The sequence below is a fragment of the Carcharodon carcharias genome, chromosome 13, assembly GCF_017639515.1.
Source record: "Carcharodon carcharias isolate sCarCar2 chromosome 13, sCarCar2.pri, whole genome shotgun sequence".
In the NCBI taxonomy this organism is placed as follows: domain Eukaryota; kingdom Metazoa; phylum Chordata; class Chondrichthyes; order Lamniformes; family Lamnidae; genus Carcharodon; species Carcharodon carcharias.
This window is the reverse complement of record NC_054479.1, coordinates 2038409-2065299: the sequence shown is the minus strand read 5'-3', so window position 1 is coordinate 2065299 and position 26891 is coordinate 2038409. Positions and strand designations below refer to the sequence as shown.

At 46.0% G+C, this 26891-nt stretch overlaps 1 protein-coding gene across 2 annotated transcripts in view; it reads right to left on the bottom strand.

Moving 5' to 3' along the window:
- Positions 1–672: 672 nt before the first annotated feature.
- rilpl1 (Rab interacting lysosomal protein-like 1) overlaps positions 673–26891 on the bottom strand; it is a 91757-nt gene continuing 65538 nt past the window's right edge. The window contains exons 4-8 of one of the 2 annotated variants that reach the window (XM_041203508.1): positions 25569–25790; positions 20063–20232; positions 19865–19963; positions 14853–14940; positions 2510–2641 (exon numbers count right to left, since the gene is read on the bottom strand). In XM_041203508.1, the coding sequence (XP_041059442.1) occupies positions 2636–2641; positions 14853–14940; positions 19865–19963; positions 20063–20232; positions 25569–25790 (585 nt within the window). In that variant the 3' untranslated portion in view covers positions 2510–2635. Of the gene's footprint in view, positions 2642–14852; positions 14941–19864; positions 19964–20062; positions 20233–25568; positions 25791–26891 lie in introns of both variants that reach the window. The other variant, XM_041203507.1, reaches the window with a different exon arrangement.

Sequence of the window (26891 nt, the reverse complement as noted above, 5' to 3'; positions counted from 1 at the left end):
TCCATGGCCTTGTCCCTCCCTATCTCTGTAATTTCCTTCAGCTCCATAACTCTGAGGTATCTGCAGTTATCTAATTTCAGCCTCTTAAGCAGACCTGATTTTAATTGCTCTAACATTAACAGCTCTGCCTTCAACTGCCTGGACCCCCACCTTTGGAATTACCTCCCTAAACCTCTCTGCCTCCCTCTCCTTGAGCTTTTGATCACCTGTCCTAAGATCTAGTGTGGCTCGATGACAACATTTGTTTGATAACACTCTTGTGAAGTGCCTTGGGATGTTTTAATATATAAAAGGCACTACATAAATGCAAGCTGTTGGTGTCAATCTTCCATATCGCACAAGGAATTAAGAACAAGTGTGGTCTTCGGATAAAGTGGGTTTCAAGGTCAGGTGTAATTGGATCAGGAGATAGTTACAATTTAACCTCCATTAGAAAATCAATAATTCATTGTTCTTTATATTTCCATAATAAATTCCTAAATCCACTTTTAGAATGGAAACTGCCCATGTGTATGTGTCACGTAGTAATTACACCCTCCAGCCAGCAGTGCTGCTGCAGTAGCTCCGCTGCTGGGAGGGCGCAGTCACACTGTGACAAGCTTACATACAGTTTCCATTCTAAATATGTACATAGAAACTTATAATGGTAAAAATATTGAAAGAAAATGCCCGTAGATGCAATACTTTTATTATAGATAAACACACATTAGATGCCTACCAGCTGTATGGGTTACATTGTACTTTAATCAGTAGCCACTCTTCAGTTAATACTTCACAACTACTTTGGCAAAACAGAAGGTATTTGCGAGTTGGAGCATCCATGTAGTATCTATGTTATTTTAAAGAAATATTAAAGGCACAAAATTAAAACCTACAGTTAACAAATGTGATTCCACAGTCTATCCCACTGAAGTATACATTTTGTTGGAGCATGAAATTTGTTTTTAATCTGTTCTTTCAAAAGATACAATGACGAAGCAGAAATCTGCTGTGCTTCCAGATTAGGGCATCTGATCAGTATCCTAAATTCACCAATGTGCTGGTTCAACTCATGTTGGCCTGTATGAATAGCTCAGAGTTAAGCAGCGTCAAGCTGATGATTTGTTGTTACCTCCACTGTAAAACAATGGCAGTTTTAATATGAATAGTGTCAGGACCTTGCTGAGAATCTGCTTCACTGCTCAAGACAACCTCCAAGCTCACAAGGAGTTTCTGCTCCTGATGAGTCATTTACCCATGAACCACTTGTAATGAATTTGCATTGTCAGCTGTAAATTTACAGACAAGCACAAATGTGGCATTAAGCTGGGCGTCAGTTGAACACGTCCTCAACCTGCACTGATTACACTCCTTCAGCACGCACACAGGTTACTTCCTGCAATCATCCTCACAAACAGCAATTACATGCTCAACATTCATTTTGAATGAAAATTATCCATGTAAACATGTCATGCTGTAATGACACCCACCCACCAGTGGTGGTGCTATAGCATCTATGTAGGTAGGAAGATGTAATTACAGCACAAAGTACTGCATTGAATTTATTCAACATTCAATTTTGGGGGCAAATTGTGACTTTAGTGGAACATTATGATTTTTTGAATCATAAATAACATGTTGCTTGGCCATATTCAGTATATTTTGCTGGGGCTGTATCTGATTGTAATGACCAAAGAAGTTTACAAAAATTAATTTTGCCTTTAGTTGATGTGGGACATGTTGTTAGTTTTGCAAATACTCAAAACATGAATTTATCTAAGCAGCTGTAACAAACTTTGGCATATTCCATTTTGCTTTCCTCAGTCAAAGATCTGTACAGTTTAGGTGACCTGCAAACTAATGTACAGTATAATACTGAAATTAACATCCCTTTTAAAAAAACTGTTAAATACAATGTTAAATTATCTGTGCACAGGTCACTGTAGACTTATCGTGTTGTGTTCAGTGATACACAACACAGAAACGGTTAACAGAAATGGACAAAGCTTCAAATTAAAAACCTGTTCCTTTTGACCTGAAATTCAGAAACATGTTCCTCATATTCCTCCTACAGAGAGGAATGCTCTAACCGTCAGCTTGTAATTTGAGACCGTATATACTTGGGAAATAGGTTGTGTCTGATTCTTCAGAAAGCACACGTTGGAATTGCCTTTTATGTGACGGTTATTGGAACACAGCAGGCTGTATAATCCACAGATAAATACCTTCTGGGTTTGGTGTATAACATTGCAGGTTCTGCATACACAAGAGAAGCCAATACTATTACTATCATGATGCTGTGAGGTCATCACATTAATTTACCTTTCCAAAAATAAGGTTAGTGATTAGAATACAACAGTTCACCACTGTAGGCAATCCAGTTCTCGCAGCCCATTAACTGTTAACCTGCACTCGGATTTTTCAATGTTAAAGATTTGAGAAAAGTCACTTTCCAATGATTCTCATTATTCAGTTGCAAAAAGCGACTTTCCGGATTCCTAAACCAGAGGACCTGTCCAGGGGCTGCAGTTATAGATGTTGTAGTGCTTCTTGACCTTGCTCTGTGACGATCCCTTCCTGCTCTGAAATTCCCCAAACTCCACCAGATCCCTGCCATCGATGACGCATTTCCGCTCGTTTGTCCCGTGAAAATAAATTAAACCTGGGCAGGACACAAAAATAAATGATTTTTATTACACGGCAAACTGCGTTTCAAAGTCCGCAAAATTTATTTTCTCATATTCCACTCAAAAAAAAAAATGGAGTTAAATGGAACTTGCCTGTAAAATAATTCAAGAGAAGACAGCATGTTTGTCACCACTGATTTATTTAACAGCTTAACGTATCCCAGAACTCTACTCAAACACTAATCATACAGTAATTAAAGGCTAGAAAACTCCTCAGACTCCATAAGAAAATCTTAGAACACAAATACTGCAAGGACTTTTCGAAGAAAGTTCAGTTTCCATTCAATATTATAGAATTATACAGCAAATGAGGCTATTCAGCTCTTTGAAAAGAGTGATCCAAAAAGGCCCAATCCTCCCTGCTTTTTCCCCATAGTCCTGAAAATATTTCCTTTTCTATTATAAATCCTGTTCTGGAAGCAGATTCAACAGTAATTTTCAAAGGGAATTGCATATATAGATGAAGAAAACATTTTGGGATCATGGGTAAAGAATTGGGTGGGTGGGGGGGGGGGGGGGTGGGTGCAGGAAAGTCAGGATGGATAAATTGGATAGCTCTCTTAAACAGCCAGAACAGTCATGATGTTCTGAATGACTTTCTTCTTGTGCTGTAAGATTATATCATTCCAACCACTAGCAGATATCCCATGGTGTCACTCAGGTGTAGTCAGGGGTCAGTATAGTTGTGATCTTTTATTAATCAAGTCCTCCATGTTGGATTCTACAGAGTTACCGTTCTCCATAAACTGCTCAAATCAATTACAGATCAGTAAATTGCTTGTAAATTTCAGGTCCAGGTCAACAAATTGTTCTGATGTTAATCAACTGATCACACACTGTTTTAGAAGCACCAAATGATGCTAAATGTATTTGCCTAATGCTAACCTGAAGCTCTGCCCCTTTAAAGACCCAAAGTCCAACTGCTATTGAGTAAACTAGGTGAGGTCAGAGTTTAATTGCTATTTCGAATACAAGTTCAAATGCTGGAGTTTATCCTATTTTGAAATAACATGGTGATTGATGAAGATCACACAGGAGGTACAGAAGTTCTGGCTCCTGCATCATAATTATTTTTCTTTACTCTTGTATATCCACAGAAATTTAAAAGCAATGCTTGAAGTGTGATATGTAGGGAAGGAGAACTATGTCAGTTGGGCTGCAGATCAGAAGCACCCGGCGTTTAAAAATTGTTTTGCATCTGTAACAATCTGTGGTGCACATGAACCGATTTTCTATTTTAAAGTCAGCATATCATGGAATTATACAGCACAGACAGAAGAGAGCCATTCAGCCCATCATGCCGGTGGTCAACTCTTTAAAAAGGTCTATCCAAATGGTCCTGCTCTCCTGCCTTTTCACCGCAATTTTTTGTTTGCACCTGGTTACTGGTTTTAACAAAAGTCACTCAATACTGAGGTGTTCTCCTGCTGGCTGGAGACATTTCTTCATTCAGAGAGTTGTGAACCTTTGGAATTCTCTACCCCAGAGGACTGTGCATGCTCAGCCTTTGAGTATATTCAAGACTGAAACTGAGATACGGGGATAGTGTGGGAAAGCGACGCTGAAGTTGAAGATCAGCCATGATATTATTGGATGATGGGGCAGGCTCGGGGTCCACATTGTCTACACCTGCTTGTTATTTTTTCCATAGAGAGAGTGCAACGAAGGTTCACCAGATTAATTCCTGGGATGGTGGAATTGTCCCTATGGGGAGATACTGAGGAGACTGGGCCTGTATGCTGTAGAGTTTAGAAGAATGAGAATGTTCTCACTGAAGCATGCAAAGTTCTCACAGGGCTCGACAGGAAGGATGTTTCCCCTGGCTTGATGGGGTTGGAGGGGGTGGGGTGGGGGGCGGAGTGGGGGTGGTGGTGTGGTTCTAAAGCCAGGGGCCAAGAACATATGAACAAGGAGCAGGAGTAGGCCATTCGGCCCCTCAAGTCTGCTCCACGAATCAATAAGATCATGGCTGATCCGAATGTAACCTCAACTCCACATTCCCGCCTACCCCTAATAAACTATCACCCCCTTGCTCACCAGGAATCTATCCACCTCTGCCTTAAAAATATTCAAAGACCCTGCTTCCACCACCCTTGCAGGAAGAGAGTTCCAACTCCAGGTTCACGACCCTGTAACAGAAAAAAATTCACCTCATCTCAGTTTTAAATGGGCATTTTGAACAGTGACCCCCAGTTCTAGATTCTCCCACAAGAGGAAACTTCCTCTCCACATCCACCCTGTCAAGACCCCTCAGGGCCTTAAATATTTCAGTTAAGTCACCTCTTACTCTTCTAAACTCCAGTGGAGACAAGCCTAACCTGCCAAACCTTTCCTCATAAGACAACCCACCCATTCCAGGTATTAGCCTAGTAAACCTTCCCTGAACTGCTTCCAATGCATTTACATCTTTCCTTAAATAAGGAGACCAATACTGTACACTGTACTCCAGATGTGGTCTCACCACTGCCCTGTATAACTGAAGCTTAATCTCCTTACTTTTGTATTCCATTCCCCTTGCAATAAATGACAACATTCTATTAGCTTTCCTAACTTTTATTAATTTTCCTGATTTTCACAGTCTCAGAATAAGGGACAGGCCAGTTAGGACTGAGATGAGGAGGAATTTCTTCACTCGGGGTTATAAATCTTTGGAATTCTCAGGGCTGTGGAGGCTCAGTTATTTGAGTACATTCAAGACCAGGATTGATAAATTTGTAGATAATAAAGATACTAAGGGATTTGGGGATAGTGCTGGAAAATGCCATTGAGTTGAAGATCGGCCATGATGTCGCTGAATGCTGGAATAGGCTCCAAGGGCCGAATGGCCTACTCCTGTTCCTCTGTTGTGGGACACGAACATTGAACTTTATTTGATCTACTGAGATAATCTACTAAGTTCCACAATGCAAGTCACCTTGGTGATTTTTATTATAAACATTTTCAAACATGTCCATTGATGCCTCTCTCAAATAGAAAAAGCTGATATCAGAGATGTTTTCTTAACCTGAACCAGGTCCCTTCACATCTTAGAAATTATTCATTCAGCGTGAAATGATCTAACCACAGTGTATAAAACAAACATGGCCAAAAACTGCTAAATGAAAATAAATCATGAATATTCATGATAATTTCATGAATACATTAACTCACAACTTCAGAGGTGTGAAATGAGGTATTTTGGAAGGAGGATTGAGGAGAAGCAATATCATTTACCTGGTACAATTTTAAATAGGTGCAGGATGAGGGATTCCAGTTATATGGAGAGACTAGAGTATTGTTATTCGTAATAATCATCAATCACAAATTTCAAAAGGGAATTTTGCAGGTGCACGGGGAAAGAGCAGTGTGAGTGGGACAGATTGGATAACTCTTTCAAAGAGTTGGCACAGGCACGATGGGATGAATGGCCTCCTTCTGTGCTGTATCATTGTGTGTGTTCTAATTACTTTGGGCATGAGACAGAGCACTCATGCTTTGAGAGCACTCACCACGCAACCTGCCTTCAAAATCAAAATTTCACCTACTAGAATTGGGTAGAGACACCAGTACAAAAGCAAAATACAAACAAAAACAGAATTACCTGGAAATACTCAGCAGGTCTGGCAGCATCGGCGGAGAAGAAAAGAGTTGACGTTTATTTATTTGACGATTTATTTATTTATTTATTTATTACATCTTTTATGCTCTCCCCACCCCCACTAGAGCTATACCTTGAGTGCCCTACGATCCATTCTTAATTAGCACATTCGTTTAGATAATATCACCAACTTTAACACCTATGTGTTCTTTTGTATTATTGTCGTTGACATCTTTTGATGATCTGCTTCTATCACTGCTTGTTTGTCTCTACAACCACACCCCCACTCCACCTCTCTCTCTCTCTCCGCCCCCCACACACACACCTTAAACCAGCTTATATTTCAACTCTTTCTTGGACTCGAACTCAAGTTCTGTCGAAGGGTCATGAGGACTCGAAACGTCAACTCTTTTCTTCTCCGCCGATGCTGCCAGACCTGCTGAGTTTTTCCAGGTCATTCTGTTTTTGTTTTTGTTTTGGATTTCCAGCATCCGCAGTTTTTTTGTTTTTATCAAAAGCAAAATACTGCAGCTGCTGAAAATCAGAAATAAAAATAGAAAATGCTGGAAATATTCGGGCAGGTCAGGCAGCTCATGTGGAGAGAAACAGAGTTAATGTTTCAGATCTGTGATCCTTCAGCAGCTCCGAAAAAGTCATTGACCTGAAACATGGGCAGAATCTTCCAGTCCTGTCAGCAGTGAGAACCCTGGCACGTGGGGGAACTTAATTTTGCGAGGGACAAAAAATGAGTTTCCTGACGTTGGGATGAACCTTTTTGGAAATGTGTTCTCAGGACTGTAAAGGCAGGTCGAACTTCCGGCGAACGATGTTGGGAAGCCCTCTAGCTTGTCCTGCGTGCTCATGAAAAATCCACCCCCGCTGGAATCAAGCTCCCCATTGGTCAGAAATTCAAATGTTCACTTTTAAGACTGTACATAAGTGACGTGCACCTGATGAGCTTCACTTCTTCCATGACTTTGAGGTGAGTAGATGCTGCTTTCGCCTCCTTGTGGTCCGCTCACAGCTTGACACTTATCAGGTGTCAGTGGGACATGTTGTGTGAAGGCTGGACATGGGGAGCAGGCAAAGTTGGGGGGGCGGGGTGCGGAAGGTGGTGGGTAGGGTGGAGCAGAGGCTGGACATGGGGGATATGTGAACGGGAAGAGGCTGACCAGGGAAGGGAGAGACTGCCTGGGGAAGGGAGGGAGGCAGTGAGGGAATGCGAGGGCGCAGCGACATGGGACAGAGGGAAGGGTCTTTATTGTTGTGTCTGAGGTTCCTGTGGTTGGGTAGGGGAAGGAGGGTTTCCAGCAAGGATGGTTGGAGAGAGAGAGAGAGAGAGAGAGAGAGAGCGAGCGAGCAAGAGAGAGAGAGCAAGCGAGAGGGGGAGAGAGAGAGAGAGCGCGAGCGAGATGGGGGAGAGAGAGAGAGACCTAATGGGTGGTGTCAGCGCTGTCGATGGTAGGGTCCTGGGGGTTGAACTGAAGGTATTGGGAAGTGGAGGGCACTGTCAGAGGGTGGAATGGGAATGCAGCAGGGTGGTAAGTCCAGGGTGATAGAAATGTGGTGAAAGTTTCATTGAGGGGGTTATGAAAGCGAATGAAACATGTGGCTCAAATAATGAGAGGGGTCAGGGTCAGGGTGGGAATGGGGACAGTGAAGTGTGTAGGCTTAGAGTGGAGTGAAGGCATGTAGAGGTGGATGGCAAGAGGGTCCAGGGCAACAGGGTGGGGTGGGGAGATTCCAGGGTGACAGAGGGGAGAGGGATAGTTATACTGGGTGGGTCAAGGACGATGAGGGCAAGTTGGTGGGTGACAGGGGGAGGGTTGAAGGTTGTGGAGTGATTTGCAAAGCTAACATGCACCATTTTTTGATTATCAACAATGCAACGCAGCCGATATAAAACTGCGATACCTTGAAGTGAGAGGGAGGTCTTTTTAGGTGGGTGGAGTTCAAGGGCAGCACAATTGGATGGCTAAAGGGACACCTAAATAATCACGAGGCAACTGAATGAGAACAATACTCAGCGTGTCCTCCTCTCTACGGTGAAGCCCACAAAGCCGCAGGTTTGTTCCTGACTCATGGCTCTCATAACATCGAGGTCCCGGCGAGGTGTGGAACTGCCGATCGTTCTGTTGGCTTTTGCCATCGGCTGCAGTCAGGGGCAGGGCTGAAGGGAGGTAGGGAGGGAGGTGGATGCCTCCAAGGGGCATGGCTGGTGGAGGACAGCCAACCCGTGACTTCAAACCTCCATCCTCCCAAGTGATGGTCATGGCTGACAAGGGATCATGCTTTTTATGCTGCCAAGTCAATGATCTCTCTATAGAGTCTCGAGGGTAGTGGAGACAAGTGAAACAGTGAGAGAGGGAGGGTTCTCGCACATAGTTCTCATCACCCTGGTCAAAGAGCAATGTCTTCATGCACATTCATGTATGAGCAGGAGAAATACTAATCTGTTCTTCCAGGAGACGCCATGTCTAGATGGACCCAGGCACAGGGCTTAGCACTGATTTGCTGGCTCTGAGATGGAGGCAAACCTGAAAAGAATGTGCTCACTAGAATGATTACTGCAATCCGTTCACAGATCTACTGAGGCCTAGATGATACAGGCTCCAGGGAACCCTGCCTTTCTACTGGCTCTCGTCCAGATGAGGAGGAGGGGGGACTGGTGCAGGTTGGCACAGGGGCCAGGAGAAGCAACAGCCTGAGCAGCAAGAGGCAGCGAGACCTCAAGGTCAGCATACTGGCAAACAGGGTCCACTGCAATGGTGAGCACTGGGCCGATCACGGATATATCGCAAACGGTGCAGCGTCTACAGGTGAGCGAGAGGCAATGCCGGAGGTACCTTCGAATGCCCCAGAATGGGGTTCCTCACATCTGTCAGCTTTTCCACAATGACCTGCAGCCACAATGACCTGTAGATGATCTCATGCTGGTGGCATTAAAGGTCACTGCTGCCTTAAACCTTTTTGTCTGTGGCTCCTTCCAGGGCACCACTGGGGACCTGTACTGCATCTTCCAGTCAGAGACACACAAGTGCATCCAGACAGATGCCCTGATCAGGAGAGTGCACCAATTTGTCTCATTCTGCCTGGATTCTGAAAGCCAGGCTGCAAGAACATTGGCTTTTGCAGCAATCTCAGGTTTCCTGCCAAGTGCAGGACGCTATTAACTGTACACATGTGGCCTTGAGAGTTCCCTGGCAACAGCCAGTCACATTCATCAACGGTAAAGGTGCAGCCAATACGTGATCACAGAAGGCAAATCCTGTATGTTTGTGCTCGGTTCCCAGGGAGCTCTCACGATGTCTACATTCTGAGCTACTCCCAGGTGCCACAGGCTTTTGAGAGACCTCAGCAATTGCAGGGACAAAGGATACTCCCACAGGATCTGACTGGTGACACCAGTTCACCATCCACAAAGTGCCACTGAGGAGAGGTAACAATGCCACACATTCTGCCACCTGGTCCACGGCTGAGCAGATGATAGGTCTCCTCAGGACGAGGTGCAGATGTTTGGACTGGTGAGGTGGACCTCTCCAACACTCAGCATAGAGTGTGTCCTGCATCATCATCGTCTGCTGTGCCCTGCATAAGTTCGCGCAACACAGGGGGCGGGATTTTTGGCTCAGGGAGATATGGAGAACTGAGACGTCTCCTCCAATGATGAGGATGGTGAATGAGATGAAGGTGATGAGGTCCAGATGTTGCCAAGCCACATTGCAAGGATACATTGAGGCAGACAATCTGATAGCTAACAGGTTCCAGGCAGAGTAAGCTGCTGAGTCATGTTCTTTACTCTTTGGTTTGCTATCCTCTGCTGGCTGGCAGCCCCCAGCTCCTTCTTGGTAACGTTCCTTGATACATGATAGTGAATCAAATTGCACGACTTAATGCTGGGGGTTGGATCCTTTGCTTGTGCCAAACTGTGCTGATATACAGAGCCCTGGCGCTAAATGCACACATTCGAACCAGCAAAGCACTCCGTTCTCCTGCAACCTCAGGCACCTGTGAGTAGAATTGAGATTTTTCCCATGTCCTCACAAAGTCAGTGTGCATGGCTACATGGGAGCAACATAAAATCTAACCTCAGCAGGGACGCACTCATATCTCACTCACACCTGCTCCTAATGGGGGACAGACCTTGCTGAGAGCTCTTTCAGGCAGAACTAGATAGATGGGTCCACAGGGAGAAGCAACATGAGAACACCATTTGGCCCCACGAAATCGCTCCTCCATGCAGATTGATCAGGGAAGATGGTGCTCCTATCCCCCCATCGCCACTTGCCCACAGTAAACCCATATCCCTTAACATCTTTATCACACTGAAAAGTTTCGCGGTTGCTTTGGAGTCCACTCACTGAGAGTGCCTTGGCTGCAAGGGTTGTTGAGTAGTAACCAGACTGGACCCTCCAATTGAAAAGACTCCTACAAGTCTTAGTCCGGGTTTGCCTTCGTATTAGTGCAAGAGTGTGATCCATCATTGTGACCACTCCAGCCAAGGTAAACATCTTTTCTGCATGGACTCTGCTGAGGCCTGTTAGAGTTGCTGATGCTCCACAAGGATAGTCTCATAGTCCTCGCCATGGTCCAGCACACAGGCCCATTCTACTCTCTCTCACCTCATGGACTAAGACCCCAGTTTTTCAATGAACTCCGATGCACTTTGATTGCAAACCCTTTATGTGAGGTCTACTGCCACCCTTGACAAGGTGGTGAGCAGGCCAAACAAATCTCCAAGCGAGGTCTGACAAAGGCTTCGCACACACCTCTTTCATCTTACACTCAATCCCTCTTGCAGTCAAGGCTAACTTGCCTGTTGCCTCTCAAAATGACAAATCACCAAGAATGGCCAGCAACAATTGGATATGCCCACGAAAGCTTTCTCCAAACATGTAGGCAAGGCTCTGGTTTGTTAGGACGACAGTGCAGAGTTTATATCTCTCAGCCCTGAAATTGCAACTGCTGTGTTCCCTGTCACTCACATGGCCTAACTCCTTTTGAGTACTCCTTGCATCCATCCCACATTTCACATCAGGGCAACAGCAGCAGGAGATGCAATGACCTCACTGGAAACTCTGCACAAACATCATTCTCAGAACCTGGTGAGCTGCAAGTAATGGATTGCACAATGTGTACCCAGACCGCACACTCACAAATGATGGTCAGTGTTTAACCATCCCCACGTTGGAATATTCAGTAATCACAATGTTGATAATGTGAGAGAAGTGAATCTATAGGAATTCATTATCGGACTCCGATAGGGGCCCACATTCCGGATCCTTAAATGCCCACAACCATTGAAGCAACGAGCAGCAAGATAGAATCCAGGAAACTTCCAAACTGTGCATGTGAACATATACTTACAAGTGTCGGAAATATATACAATGGTTGTACATTTGTGCCACCTGTGTGCCTTCCAAACGTCTTTATCATTCTTTCTCTACCATGATGTCCAGGTGCAATCCCGACACTCACAGCTGAGGTGGAGGCAGCCTGCTGACTGCTGTGCCCTGTTGACTGTGATGACTTTGGCGGGTGTCCTCTGGTAGTCCGAGGCCTTGAGGGCCCTGGCCTGCTTAAGGGTTTCCTGTTCAGGTGCAGGTTCACCTCCTTGGCCTGACCTGTTGGAGGTGAAGGGTCACTAGCAGAGGGGAGGTGGAGAGGCAGGGCACCCTTGGAGTGTCCTGGGATGAAGCCCCTGGGATCCTGGCTGCCACTCTTGCTTCCAGTGGGTGCCTCATGGCACCTCCCTGATTCCTTGAGGAGAAGGGACACCTGGAGGGGGTCGAGGTGCCCAGTCCCGCTCTCACCTGGCCACTGCTGCACTGCACCCATGGCTAAAGTGACGGAGTGCAGGTCAAAGCACATATCCAGCAGACACTGTGGATGCTGCTGGACCTGGGTCTCCAAGGCAGCTGCCACCCTGTCCATGGAGGCAGCCAAGCACTCGCATGCCGGAGTCACAACATCAGACAGAACGTGGACTGACTCCTCCAGCCTTCGGTCCAGTCTGCGCATGGCCTCTGGCATCTCTGTCTGATGTTCCCCTGTCTGTCTCTGTATCTCCATCGGGTCTCTTATGGCCAAGTCTAGAGGCTCATCATCTGCATGGGGCTGAGCAGGGGCCTGGTCTCCAGCACTCCTCCGAGTAGCAGAGACCTCGGCTGTCACTTCCTCTGCCAGCTGTGGACCCATGTCTGTGATGGTCACCAGATTGTGACCCTGAACCTATTGTAAAACATGCACCCACCGAGGTGACAGTATCTGCTCGGGTGGAGGGTGCAGGTGAATCTCGTGATGGTGAATCCTCTGAGGCTTTGGAGGCATCCTCCTCAGAGGGTTTGGACATGGAGCTGTGGCTGGTCTCTGTTGTCAGCCTCCCCCTTTTTGTGCTTGTAACTAAAATGGAGAAATGGAGGATTTAGTGGATGCCTAAACAGGTTCCTTAAATAAAGCAATGTATTATTCTGTGGATGCAGCTGACAACTGAAGACTGGAGGCATCCTTACTGGCTTCCTGGAAGAGTCCTATCTCTCCTTTAGCACAAGCACAGTCCTGCTCCTCCCTGACTAGCTCAGTGACCTCCTCCTCTTACAGGGTGGGAATCGAATGTCTGGAATGCTGTCTCTGATCTTTGTCTGCTCCCTCTTATTGTGGGCATTTTTATCCTGCAGACAGACACAAGGATTGATTGCCATCCCAATGGGTGCATGAGCAGTTTAGGAGCATGCATGCCTATGTCAGCTGCTGAGCCCAAGCAGGGTGTCCTGCAACTGATAGAAGATTGAGCGCATGAAGTGAGTGGCAAACATTCAGTGCACACATCCCATCTTCTACTGAGTCCTGCAACCCAAACTCCTGCCTGACATCCCTCTGCACTCCCACCCTTACACTGCCTGACGCCCTTACGAGTGTCACTTTGCAGTGAGAGTAAATGGTGCACTTACCCTGGTGGAGTGCAGCAGATCATTCATCCCCTTTCGAAACTGCTGGGCGTTTCTGTGCTGGGCCCCAGGGGTGCTAACCTCTGCTGTGACCTTGGTCTAGGCTGCCATGGTCAGTTAGGAGGGCCTCTTGCTGCCGTCCCAGAGAAACAGCACCTCATGCCTTTCCTGGGCGGCCGGGAGGAGAGTCTGCAGGGAGGCTTCTCTGAACTGTGGGGCCGCACGATGTTTTCTTCTCTGGGACCTGCTCGTGCAGTGCTGAATGGCAGCCAGACTGAAGCTCCTGGCCTGCAGTGAGTCAATGGCTGTCCAGGTGCCCTTTCAATATGGTGTCAAGAGCTTTGACCCCACGAGGTAACTGTGGGTACGGCGACTTCCTGCCCGCCCTCGCCGCAAGATTTGCCATATAGTTCCAAACTATGCGAGTGAGCATATAACTACAAGTGCCAGAAATATATACATTGGTTGTACACCCAAGACGTCTGTGCAGTTCCAAAACTTCTTAACCTTTCTTTGCCTGTTACTATGTCCAGGTGCAACGCCGACACTCACAGCTGAGGTGGAGGCAGCCTGCTGACTGCTGTGCCCTGTTGACTGTGATGACTTTGGCGGGCGGCCTCTGGTGGTCTGAGGCCTTGAGGGCCCTGGCCTGCTGAAGGGTTTCCTGTTCAGGTGCAGGTTCACCTCCTTGGCCTCCCACCCACAGTTTGGAAGTTTCCTGGATTCCATCTTGCTGCTGGTTGCGTGAATGGTCCTGGGCATACTTTTACTGTTTCTTACTCTAGAGTCACCTGTCTCACCCAATCCTTTGAGCACTTGTTTCTCCTTTCGATTGCTACATCTTGGTTGCGTGAATGGTCCTGGGCATATTTAATGAGCCGATCAACAGAAGATCGCACGCGGTCAGCTATCCTGCTCCACAGCGTACACCACTCCGGCTTCCACTCCCACCACCGAACTTAGACTCCAGAATGGAAGATTCCGCCCATTAACTCTGTTTCTTTCTCAGCAGATGCTGCTTGGCCTGAGTGTTTCTATCATTTTCTGTGTTTATTGGATACAGGGACGTGCCCATGAGGAGTACATGCAGGACAGGAAGAAGAGCCTCAGTTTTCAGTGACAGATTCAGGCACAAGCTGTGATTGAGAGTGAAGAGGGAGTGTATGCAAGTGTGTCTCACACTCCTGTCAAATACACTACTTGATCGCATGGGACCTGGCTACAGGATGGACTGGGAAATTGGCAAGTCGTCATAGAAACCACAAGACTTAAAGCTCCGACTTTACTTCAACAATACCGTCATTTACATTCCAGGTTTGCTATTTTTAAAATCAAATTTACCAATTTCTCAAATCAGATGCATTAAAAAGCAAGCAATAAAACACAGAGAAAGGCACACGTCAAAGGTTAGCACACAGAACGGCGCAGGTTAAAGGTCAGCACACAGAGAAAGCCACGGGTCAGAGGTTAACACACAAGAAAGGCATGGGTCAAAGGTTAACACACGAAAGACAAAATGGCTGATTACGCAAACAACATGCATTCAGTGCTTTGATTGGCTGATTTAAAAATCCTTCGATCAACCGATCAGAATGACATCAGTAGAGGTCAGTTTCATGCAAGAAGCTAAAAATGGGAAGATAATAAAATAACTGATCGTACAAGGGAAACAAGTCTTCTGATTGGCTGTAATGTGGGATCATCTGGAATCAATCCAGCTGCTACCATTGGCATTATGGCAGTAAAGATCCTGGTCAGAGAGTAACAGACACACAGAATAAACAGCAGGAAACAGGTCAAACAGATGCTCATTCCAGTACAGCACAGCAAGAGATTGCGACTGAACAATTACTGCTTTCAAAATTGGTTCTGGTATCATGACAGAAAACCCTTCTCTACATTCATTGTGATGGCCCCACTCCAGCAACCTACACATTCTACACAGAGATTGATGACTGATCAAATCCACAGGGAGAGAAGAGAATCAGTTACTAACACTGCATAGAAATTCATTCCATTGGTGATATTTTAGTAAGATGTTGTAAATTAATTTATGTCGGAAAAATGGAATTAACAAGATTAGACAAACGTGAACATTTCACAGTCAGTAGAAAAATGGAATAGGGACAAATTAAATTATCCAATCAGTTTTTGTGCATTAAAGGGAGGGAGAAAATCATGTGCAGCTCCTTAAGCTGCAGTGTAGCTGATAGCACTGCAGGGCACCCAGCAACACTGCACGGCAACATGCGACGCTGCAGGGCACCCAGCAACACTGCACGGCAACATGCGACGCTGCAGGGCACCCAGCAACACTGCACGGCAACATGCGACGCTGCAGGACACCCAGCAACACTGCACGGCAACATGTGACGCTGCAGGGCACCCAGCAACACTGCACGGCAACATGCGACGCTGCAGGGCACCCAGCAACACTGCACGGCAACATGCGACGCTGCAGGGCACCCAGCAACACTGCACGGCAACATGCGACGCTGCAGGGCACCCAGCAACACTGCACGGCAACATGCGACGCTGCAGGGCACCCAGCAACACTGCACGGCAACATGCGACGCTGCAGGGCACCCAGCAACACTGCACGGCAACATGCGACGCTGCAGGACACCCAGCAACACTGCACGGCAACATGCGACGCTGCAGGGCACCCAGCAACACTGCACGGCAACATGCGACGCTGCAGGGCACCCAGCAACACTGCACGGCAACATGCGACGCTGCAGGACACCCAGCAACACTGCACGGCAACATGCGACGCTGCAGGACACCCAGCAACACTGCACGGCAACATGCGACGCTGCAGGACACCCAGTAACACTGCACGGCAACATGCGACGCTGCAGGACACCCAGCACAATGCAGCAAGTCCTGCAACAATATAAGGCACAAAGCAACATTCAAACTCAACCACCAAGTTAGGGAAAGCAGCCAGAAATCACCTCTTTTAACAACTAGGGCATCTTAACCTCAAGCACATCACTGGGACTGAAAATGTTTCTCTGATCTAGAAAAGATGGCTTTCCCAAAAGTACATTCATGAAAAAATACAAACAGAATCAGGCCAATGATTTATTTACTGTGAACATTATTGCCAAACTTCAACAAAAGTGAACTATGTCACTGAACGCCACCATACATTAGGAAGGCCTGGGACCAGGTGCAGAGGAGTTTTCTTAGAATGGGACCAGGGGTGAGAGACCTCAGTCCTGTGGAGAAACTGGAGAAGCTGGGCCTGTTCCTCTGAGAGAAGATTAAGGAGCACGAAGAAATTATAAAGGATTTGGATATAGTAAATGAGGAGAAACTGTTGCCACTGTTGAAATTGTCAGTAACCAGAGGACATAGGTTAATATAATTGGCAAAAGAACCAGAGGGGAGATGAAGAGTTTTTTCAAAACAAGAAGAGTGAGTTGTGATGATCTGAAATATGCAGCCAGAAATTGCGGTGGAAGCGGATTCACTAACTGTTCTTGATAGAGAATTTGATATATATTTGAAGAGGGAAATTTTCAGGGCTGTGGGGAAAGAGCAGGTTGTGTGGGATTTACTGGTAGCTCCTGTATAGAACCAGCAGGGGAATGATGGGCCAAACAATTTTTTTGTGCTAGAAGATTCTAAGAAAAAAATCTTGTTCCTGAGCTATAATCAGATTAAAGTCGTAACAAGGAAATGGACTGCTGGACCGAGTGTGGTGTGAGCTGTGGGACTGTCAGTCTGCTGGACCGAGTGTTATCTGAGCTGTGGGACTGTCAGTCTGCTGGATCGAGTGTTATCTGGGCTGTGGGACTGTCAGTCTGCTGGATCGAGTGTTATCTGAGCTGTGGGACTGTCAGTCTGCTGGATCGAGTGTAATCTGAGCTGTGGGACTGTCAGGCTGCTGGATCGAGTGTTATCTGAGCTGTGGGACTGCCAGTCTGCTGGATCGAGTGTTATCTGAGCTGTGGGACTGTCAGGCTGCTGGACCGAGTGTTATCGGAGCTGTGGGACTGTCAGTCTGCTGGATCGAGTGTTATCTGAGCTGTGGGACTGTCAGGCTGCTGGACCGAGTGTTATCTGAGCTGTGGGACTGTCAGGCTGCTGGACCGAGTGTTATCTGAGCTGTGGGACTGTCAGGCTGCTGGACCGAGTGTTATCTGAGCTGTGGGACTGTCAGGCTGCTGCAGAGAGCATCATGGGTAAAATCCTACATCTGCTGCTGTGTTTTGCCTCATCAGCACCAGGAGAGGCTGGTGAGATCACTCGAACACAGGATGTGCAAGGGCAGGGGAACTGAAGCACTGAGTAAAAATAATTTTAACCATTCTCTGAGCTAATGGTACAACATTAAGCCTCAGACATCAGAGGTTTTTGCTGCAATCCTTGCTGTGGGCAGAATTAAAAAGAATGAACTAAGAAACTTGCATTTCTACAGTGCATTTCACTTCCTCAGGAAATCCCAAAGTGCTTTACAGCCAGTGAAGAACTTTTGAAGTGTAATGACTATTGTAATCTAGGGAAACACAGCAGTCAATGTGTGCACAGCAAGATCCCACAAACAGCAATATGATAAAAACCAGCTGTTCTTTAGTGATGTTGATTGGGGACTAAATACTGGCCAGGACAGCAGGGAGTACTCCCTTTCTCTACTTCAAAACTGTACCACTTGATGGGATAGAGAGGGCCTCAGTTGAAAGTCTCATAAAAAAAGCAGTAACTCTGACAATGCAGCACTCCCTCAGTACTGGCCAGTCTTACTGAGAAAATACCTCCCAACTAAAACTATCTACGGTGACAATGAGCACAAAGATGTGAAGACCTGAAGATCTTTTGCTAATCATTGAGTCAATAAATCACATGAATTTCAGAGGCTATGCTTTGAACTGTAAAACCACAGACCAGGCCAGGCTTTTATTTGAGATGTAGAAAGTTTGAAGTGACGATGCCAAGTCACAGTGATTAGCCAGCTGAATATCTCTGTGCAATAAGGAAGGAGTCACACTTTAACTTTACGTCTATTATTACAGGTAGGAGAATACAGAGCAAGCCTGAGGTTAGCGAGTTAGTACTGTTTAGTTGCAATATATCACTGGAGAGAAGGTGACCTCACTGTGAATGAACAAGTTGCAGGTTAATTAACTGAAAAAGCTGCTGCTGTGACAGAACTCAAGCCAGCCAGTGCAGACATGATGGGCCGAAAGGCCTCCTTCTACACCGTACCAATTCTGAGATTCTGGGATAGACCCGATTGCTCTTAAAGGGTCAAGTGATGAACTGCTCACCTCCTACTAAAAGCCAAGTCCACAGGTTCTTAATGGAAAATCAGTCTCAATCATTTCAGACATCCAGGAAAAAAAACACAGCAAAAGTAACTGATGCACTTCGAGTCACAGAGCTCTGAATGAGCAATGGGTCTCATTTTGAAATTTTAAATATAAACTTGGTTTTAAAAACTCAGCAGTTAACAAGAACAATTTTCTTTGTGAGCACTCCATGTAGATCAGCCATTCGAGCACGTTTTGCATGTCTGAGTGGAGATTATGAGGACAATTTGCATAATTTTGGTTGCATTCCTTTGAGATTAGAAGGCTGAGCAGTGATCTGATCGAGACGTTTAAAATAGTAAAAGGAATTTGATTGGTTAAATACAGAGAAACTTTTCTCTAGTGGGAGAATCCAGAACAGAGGGCACAAACTTAAATTTAGTGCCAGGTCAAGCACTTTCTTCACACAAAGAACATAACAAGTAGGAGCAGGGGTGAAACCTGCACCACTCTTCAAAAGGGAGAAACAACAGCTTAGTCACTATGTCGCTGGACTAATAATAGAGGTCCAGGCTAATGGTCTGGGGAGGTGGGTTCAAATCCCACAACAATTTAGATTCAATTATTAAAATCTGGAATTGAAAATTAGTCTCGGTAATGGTGACCATGAAACTATCGATTGCCGTAAAAACCTATCTGGCCCTTTAGGGAAGGAAATCTTCCAACCTTCCCTGATCGAGCCTACGTGTGATTCCAACTCACAGAGCGGACCAGCGAGCCGCTCTATTCAAGGGCAGTTGGCGATAGGCAACAAATGCTGGCCTTGCCAGTGACGCCCATCAGAGAAGAAGAAGAAAAAAATCAACTCCAAAGGGTTGTAGAAATCTGGAACTCACTCCCCAAAGGTTGTGGATTCTGGATTTGTTGGTGCTTTCAAGATTAAGATCGATAGGTTTTTGTTGGGTAAGGGTGTTGAGCGACTAAGGAAGGTAAATGGAGTTGGAGGTACAGATTACTCATGAACAAACTGAACAGCTGAACAATTTTGAGGGGCTGAATGGCCTCCTCCTGTTGCTATATAAATTGTGAAATCATGCACTGTATTGGCAAAGCAGGTCCATGAGATTCAGTGTATGAGACCAGCTGTATAACACTCACGGGCTGGATGGCTAATGGATATTCGTGATGATGCTGGTGCCCAGCCCTGTTTAAACATGGACCAATGAAGGGAAATGGGAGCCAGTTACACTTGTCAACAGTGGCTTACTATCACCAAAAAACACCATCAGTCCAGCAACCTGCAGGACCCTGCACTGCACAACTTTCAAATTAGACATACGCATCGAATGAGCAACAGAGCCAGACAATGAATCTTCTGGATACTATTATGCCAAGAGGAAAGCTGCCTTTACTTACAATCGCCTGATGCCGGATTCTGGCTGGGTTGCCGTTTTTGGCTGCAAGTGTGGGGTGGGGGGAGGGTTTGAAGGCCCATTTTCTTCCTCCGATTCCTCGCTGTGAAAACAAGGCGGACAATTAACACCAGCCGCTCATGGTGGAGCGAAGGATGTCAATCTGAACACAGAAACCTGGCTGGGAGAAACAAATCCCTACCTTTTGTAATAAGCCATTTCTTCCTGGAGGAGGAAGACCTTTGCCTTCAGCTCATTCCTCTCATGGAGGACATCCCTCAGCTCTTGTAACGTGAAGCGAGGCCGATTGGGATCATTTAAATCTAGAAGCGTCTTATCCGATTGAAAGTCTTCTTCACTCATGGGTTCTGTCTGTTAAAAAAAAATAACCTATTGTCAATCTTTACCCAACAATCAATGGCGTGAGTATCACTCACCCCCTTGCATCTTAATCAACATTTGGCTCAATAACATGAGACTCCACAACAGAGGTGGCACCCGGTGGCTGTCAGGCCCCAATCATTTTGAGATCGGCTAATGTGGTTTCGCAAAAATCGCTTCCATTTTACTCCAAGGAGCCTCTGTCACCGTCTTCAGTCTCCTGGTTTGATGTGTGCACCCAGCTCTATCACCTTCCTTCCTGCCAAACCTCAACCTTGAGCACTGCATCCCCCACATCTCAACAGCAGCCCCAAGGTTACCACACCATTGCCAAAAAACACACACAAGGACAAAACAGTTAAAATGCTTTCAGAAGAGGCTGACCTTTGTCTCCAAGGTGGAGACAGTAAAGAACAGCACCAAATGTTGGTAGCGATGTCACAAGAAAGCAATGCTGAGACAGCCTTCGGAGTAAAGGCACCACCCTTTTAAAAAGGGGTAGAAGCAGTTAGCACAAACAGTTCAACCAAGCCATATCAGAATTATGCAATATCACATTCCTTCAGCTTACAAAAGGCCATCACACACTGAACTTAAACACAGCAAGCGGGGAAGCAATCTGTACAACGTTCATCACACAGCAACTGCTCTGGCTTTGGTCATCATTCAAACCCAATATCACTGATGTCCTTCAGTGGAGGGACCCTGCCAGTCTCAACCTATAGTGTGACGTGACTCCAGTCCCACCCTGTCTGATTGATGCTTAATGGTGTCTGAAGTGGCAGAGCAACCACTTCAGTTGTGCAAGCAACAGGCCTATGGCGAGATTGCCAATGTCTCCGGGGAGACTGTCAGTGTGAAGCACAGAACAAGAGAGTTTGTCAGATGGGTCACCTTGTCACCTTTAACAAAGCAAAATGTCCCTCTGTGCTTCACATGAAAGTTATCAGACAAATTATGACACTGAGCCATGTAAGGAGATATTAGGACAAATGACCAATAGCTCGGCCAAAGTAGGTTTTAAAGAGGAGAGAGTGGGAATTCCAGAGCTTAGGGCCTAGCCAACTGAAGGCACTGCCACCAATGGTGGAACAATGAAAATCAGGGGATGCTGAAGAGGCCAGAGTTAGAGAAGCACGGGGACCCCAGGGTGCTGTAGAGCTGGAGGGGGTTAAGGAGATAGGGAGGCCTGAGGCCAGGGAGGGATAGAAACACAAGGAAAAGAACTTTAAAATCAAAGTATTGCTTAACTCAGAGCCTAGGTAGCTCAGCAAGCACAGGGGTGATGGATAAACAGGACTTGACGTGAGTTAGGTTACACAGCAGAGTTTTGGGTGAACTGGAGTCTATGGAGGGTGGAAAGTTGGAGAGGAATGGTCGGGGACCGTTGCTGAGTGAGCAGCATGTGTATTGGGGTGGGGGAGGACTCTACACAGTCCGAAGGTAAATGCAATTGCAAACATCTGTGTAATTGGTTGCAATGAACAGCCAGCTGTGAGCCAGTGGTTTGTGCAGCTGATGCGAATGGTCAAACAGGACAATCTGGCAATGTTTTGGATGCTTGACAGGTTCTGTCCCCACAAGTGAGCCATCGCCACCCCATCATTATGGAACGGCCTTAGGACAATACCATAGATTCAAAACAATATTAAACATATCTTAGAATAGATAGGTGCTGGCACGGACACGATGGGCTAAGGGGCCTGTTTCTGGGCTGTAAACTCCATGACTCTATAAATTGAGCAAAACAAGAGGCACTGGACAATGTGTAAAAGTAGTTACAAGGATTAGAATTGAGAAGTTATAACTATCTGAAAAGACTGAACAGGCTGGGACTCTTGTCTCTTGAAGTGTGAAGGTTGGGGGTGACCTGATGGAGTTCTTTAAGCTTACAAAGGGGTTTGATGGGGTAGACATTGGGAAGATGTTTCCACTTGTGGGGCAGACCAGAATTGGGGACCATGAATATGAGATAGTCACCAATAAATCCAATAGGAAATTCAGGAGAAACGTCTTTACGCAGGGAATGGTGACAATGTGGAACTATGAGAAAAGTTTGAGCAAGTTATTCATTGGAAATTAGAAGAATGAGCAATGATCTTATTAAAACATATAAAGGTTCTGAGGGGGGTTGACAAGGTAGATGCTGAGAGGATGATTCCCCTCATGGGGGAATAGACAACTAGGGTAGGGTTTAAAAATAAGGAGTCTCCCATTTAAGATAGAGATGAGGAGGAATTTCTTTTCTCAGGGGGTGGTTAGTCTTTGGGATTCTATACTCCAGAGAGCAGTGGAGGCTGGGTCAGTGAATATATTCAAGGCTGAGTTAGACAGATTTTTGCTTGACAAGGGAATCAAGGGTTATTGTGGGCAGACAGGAAAGTGGAGTTAAGGCCGCAAACATATCAGCCATGATCATATTGAATGGTGGAGCAGGGTTGAGGGGCCGAATGACCCACTCCTGCTCCTATTTCGTATGATCTCATGAAGTAAGGAGGAGGTGACTGATGGGATGGGCAGAATGGCCTGTTTCAGTGCTGTATGTTCTGTATAAAGTTAAAACTTCCAAATTAAATGTTTCTATTACACATAACTTGCAATTACTGAAGCTGAAAGTCATAATTACTAATATTGGTTGATTTTATTTCTATATATAGTTATGTTTTCCAAATTAATATTGCATCAAAGCTTTTGAAAGCAAGATCAAACACTCATGCATTGTGCCATATTTTTGGAAGTTCCTACACTGATGCTGATGACCTTGGGGAGATTTTAGACGTGCAATCTCTCAGGTCAGACGTAGGAGGATGTCAGCACGAACCAGCTTCTGGTGTCAGAACAGAGGGAAAAGCACTGCAGACACTGCACCAAGACAGCTGGAATGTCAGCAATTAGAATGCAGGTCATTATATATGAGCACAGTACTAGGCCTGGCACAGTTAACTCTGACTGCAGCAACACCTGCTGGGGAGAAGTTCCTTGACCTTCTGCATAACACAAATCTCAAGTACAACGTAACCATGCTCTCACTGTTAAAACCAAACAAATATTGATATAATGGTGTTCTAAAAATGATCTACCCTTGGTTTTTGGGCATCACTGCCAAGGCCTTTCAGAAGCTGTCTTCTTGAACAATTACAGTCCATGTGGTGTAGGTACACCCACTGTGCAGTTAGGAAGGGAGTTCCAGGATTTTGACCCAGGGGCAGGGAAGGGGTGGACGATACATTGCCAAGTCAGGATGATGTGTGACTTGTAGGTGATGGTTTTCCCACGATGTTACTGCTTCCGTCCTGATTGGTGATGGAGGGTTGTGGGGTCAGGAGGTGTTGTCGAAATTCGTTCATCAATACAACGATGGACACACAGTGATCCAGAGAGGTAGGATGAGAAGGGATTTGATCTCCCATTCTGGGGTTATCCAACTTGACTCCAGCACCTGAAACTCCTGCCTTAACTTCAACACTCACAGCGCAAAGTCAACCTCATTGGCCAAAATCTACCAATCAGGAAGCAGCCTTTCCCAGCCAGCTAGGCTCAGGCAGTATGAAGGGCAGAATGACTTCCTGTGTTTTTAGAGAGGGGGAACTGAAATATGTGACATTTTAATTGCACCTTAAGGAAAAAGTTAAAAGCTGGAACCAAACATACATTACATCCTTCTAAATTTCCACAGGGGTTCTTTTTTGGTTTCACCTTGACAAACCCCCTGCTGCAAAAATCAATGGTAGGTTCCGAACTCCATTGGTCCCATCCAGACTCAGCTGATGTCAGTAAAGCAACATCCCTGATTCCTGAATTTATTGTTTTGCTTTCAGAGTAGCTTTATTAAGTTTAAAATGATTAAAGTTCTGGAAGTTTTACTTTATTGGGAATAAACATGTTTCACATATTACTTTTCACACATTATAACGAGAGATCAGCTTTAAAACCCAAACAGGCAAACGCAACTCAATCCTCTACGTGCGCACACAGCAGAAGGAAATACTGCAACACAACCAAAGCATTACCATGAAATACTCCCTTTCATATTCCTCAAAGCTCGGGAAGAAGGCCAGGCGATGTACCTGAAGGTAATGAACAGAGCAACAACAGGTTACTCACACAACCCATTATCCCCTAGGCAGTGAACCCCTTTCACAGAACAGGTTTACAGTTGGTGTAGTGTGTCAGTTACACAGCGGGGGGGATGCCGAAACATTTCGGAAACCAGAGTGTTGCTCACACCCTGAAAATATACTTCACATCACAGTCACAGAAATGAGTGCAACCTGCTTTTTTAATGTAGTTTTTTTCAATCGAATGCCAAAGGGAACACATTGAAGGCAAATGCTTCAGGAAGAACGGAAGACAGAAAGAATCCTCCTTCCCCGGCTCTGAAGTTAATCCACAACATAAAACAGGGCAGTGTGGTCAAAGAAACGCCAGCTTTGTCTGTGAACCTGAGGCAGTATTACACCAAACATATTTCCGAAATTGCCCGTGCTTTCACATGCTCTGTGGAATCATAAAGAAAGGAACAAACTTGCATTTCCATTTCAGGATGACCCAAGGAGCTTCTTGGTCAATCAAGTACTTTGAGGCGCACTCAGAACAGGTTTATCCCACTGCAGTTTGTGGGACCTGGCAGTGTGTAAATTAGCGGCTTCATTCTCTGACAACAGGAAGGACTCACAAGAAGTACTTCATTCACTCGGGTTGTGAAAGGTGCTACGAAGTTCAAGTCTTTTTAACGCTCAAAGCTGCAGATAAATGGAAGGGCCAATTTTGCGATCATGTCGAGCTTTGTCCGGTGACAGCAGCAGAGTGGGAAGCTGCAGCTGTTTCTCCACTCAAATGCAAACTTGTAGGGACTGCACCCACGGTCACCTGGGGGGGGGGGAAGGCTCGGGCTCTGAACATCCAACAGGAATATTAGGAGCCGGGGTCTCTGGGACTGCTGCTGAAAGCATTCCCAGTGTACAAATGAAGGAAGAGGCCCAGATTTGGTCCCACATCAACCAACTGAACATGTAGGATGAATTGGGAACAGACACAAGACACTGTAGCCAAGTCTAACTATTTTAACCATGTGAAAGGTGTTAATATTCCAATTCTTCCTGTGTGAACATTGAGCTGTTTGGCCATTGCGGCATCACACCTGCCCTGGTCCTGCCTTCACTTGGTCACCACACAAATGCACTTTCCCTCTTTAAAATGTTGTGACCCAGCTAACACAGCAAAAATCAAAAATCAAACCTGGACCCTCCTCACTGGTGAAATAAACCCACCGAGAGCCACCAAGGAGCCCAAAAGATTCTCACAAACACATCAAAGAAACAAAATACCTTCAGCTGCTCGTTTCCATTTTCTGTGGGCTGTCCCTGGAATTTCTCCCTCAGCTTCCCGATCTCCATCCTCATGTTTCCCATTTCCTGTTCTTTGGTCTGCAAAGTGGTTTCCAGCTCCACTTTCTGCTCGATCAGCCCTTTCCCCTGGGCATCGATCACTGTCACCTTGTGTCGCAGCTCGTGGTTTATCTTCATCAGCCTGTTCTGCTGCAGCTGTAACTGAAAGGGACAGAAGGACAAGGGCAGCACTTGGTGAATAGATCAAGGACACGTTACAGTCCCATCCTAAAGACAGGGACACGTTACAGTCCCATCCTAAAGACAGGGACACGTTACTGTCCCATCCTAAAGACAGCGACACGTTACAGTCCCATCCTAAAGACAGGGACACATTACAGTCCCATCCTAAAGACAGCGACACGTTACAGTCCCATCCTAAAGACAGCGACACGTTACAGTCCCATCCTAAAGACAGGGACACGTTACAGTCCCATCCTAAAGACAGGGACACGTTACAGTCCCATCCTAAAGACAGGGACACGTTACAACCCCATCCTAAAGACAGGGACACGTTACAACCCCATCCTAAAGACAGGGACACGTTACAACCCCATCCTAAAGACAGGGACACGTTACAACCCCATCCTAAAGACAGGGACACGTTACAACCCCATCCTAAAGACAGGGACACGTTACAATCCCATCCTAAAGACAGGGACACGTTACAACCCCATCCTAAAGACAGGGACACGTTACAACCCCATCCTAAAGACAGGGACACGTTACAACCCCATCCTAAAGACAGGGACACGTTACAACCCCATCCTAAAGACAGGGACACGTTACAACCCCATCCTAAAGACAGGGACACGTTACAACCCCATCCTAAAGACAGGGACACGTTACAACCCCATCCTAAAGACAGGGACACGTTACAACCCCATCCTAAAGACAGGGACACGTTACAACCCCATCCTAAAGACAGCGACACGTTACAGTCCCATCCTAAAGACAGCGACACGTTACAGTCCCATCCTAAAGACAGCGACACGTTACAGTCCCATCCGAAAGACAGGGACACGTTACAGTCCCATCCTAAAGACAGCGACACGTTACAACCCCATCCTAAAGACAGCGACACGTTACAACCCCATCCTAAAGACAGCGACACTTTACAGTCCCATCCTAAAGACAGCGACACGTTACAGTCCCATCCTAAAGACAGCGACACGTTACAGTCCCATCCTAAAGACAGCGACACGTTACAGTCCCATCCTAAAGACAGCGACACGTTACAGTCCCATCCTAAAGACAGCGACA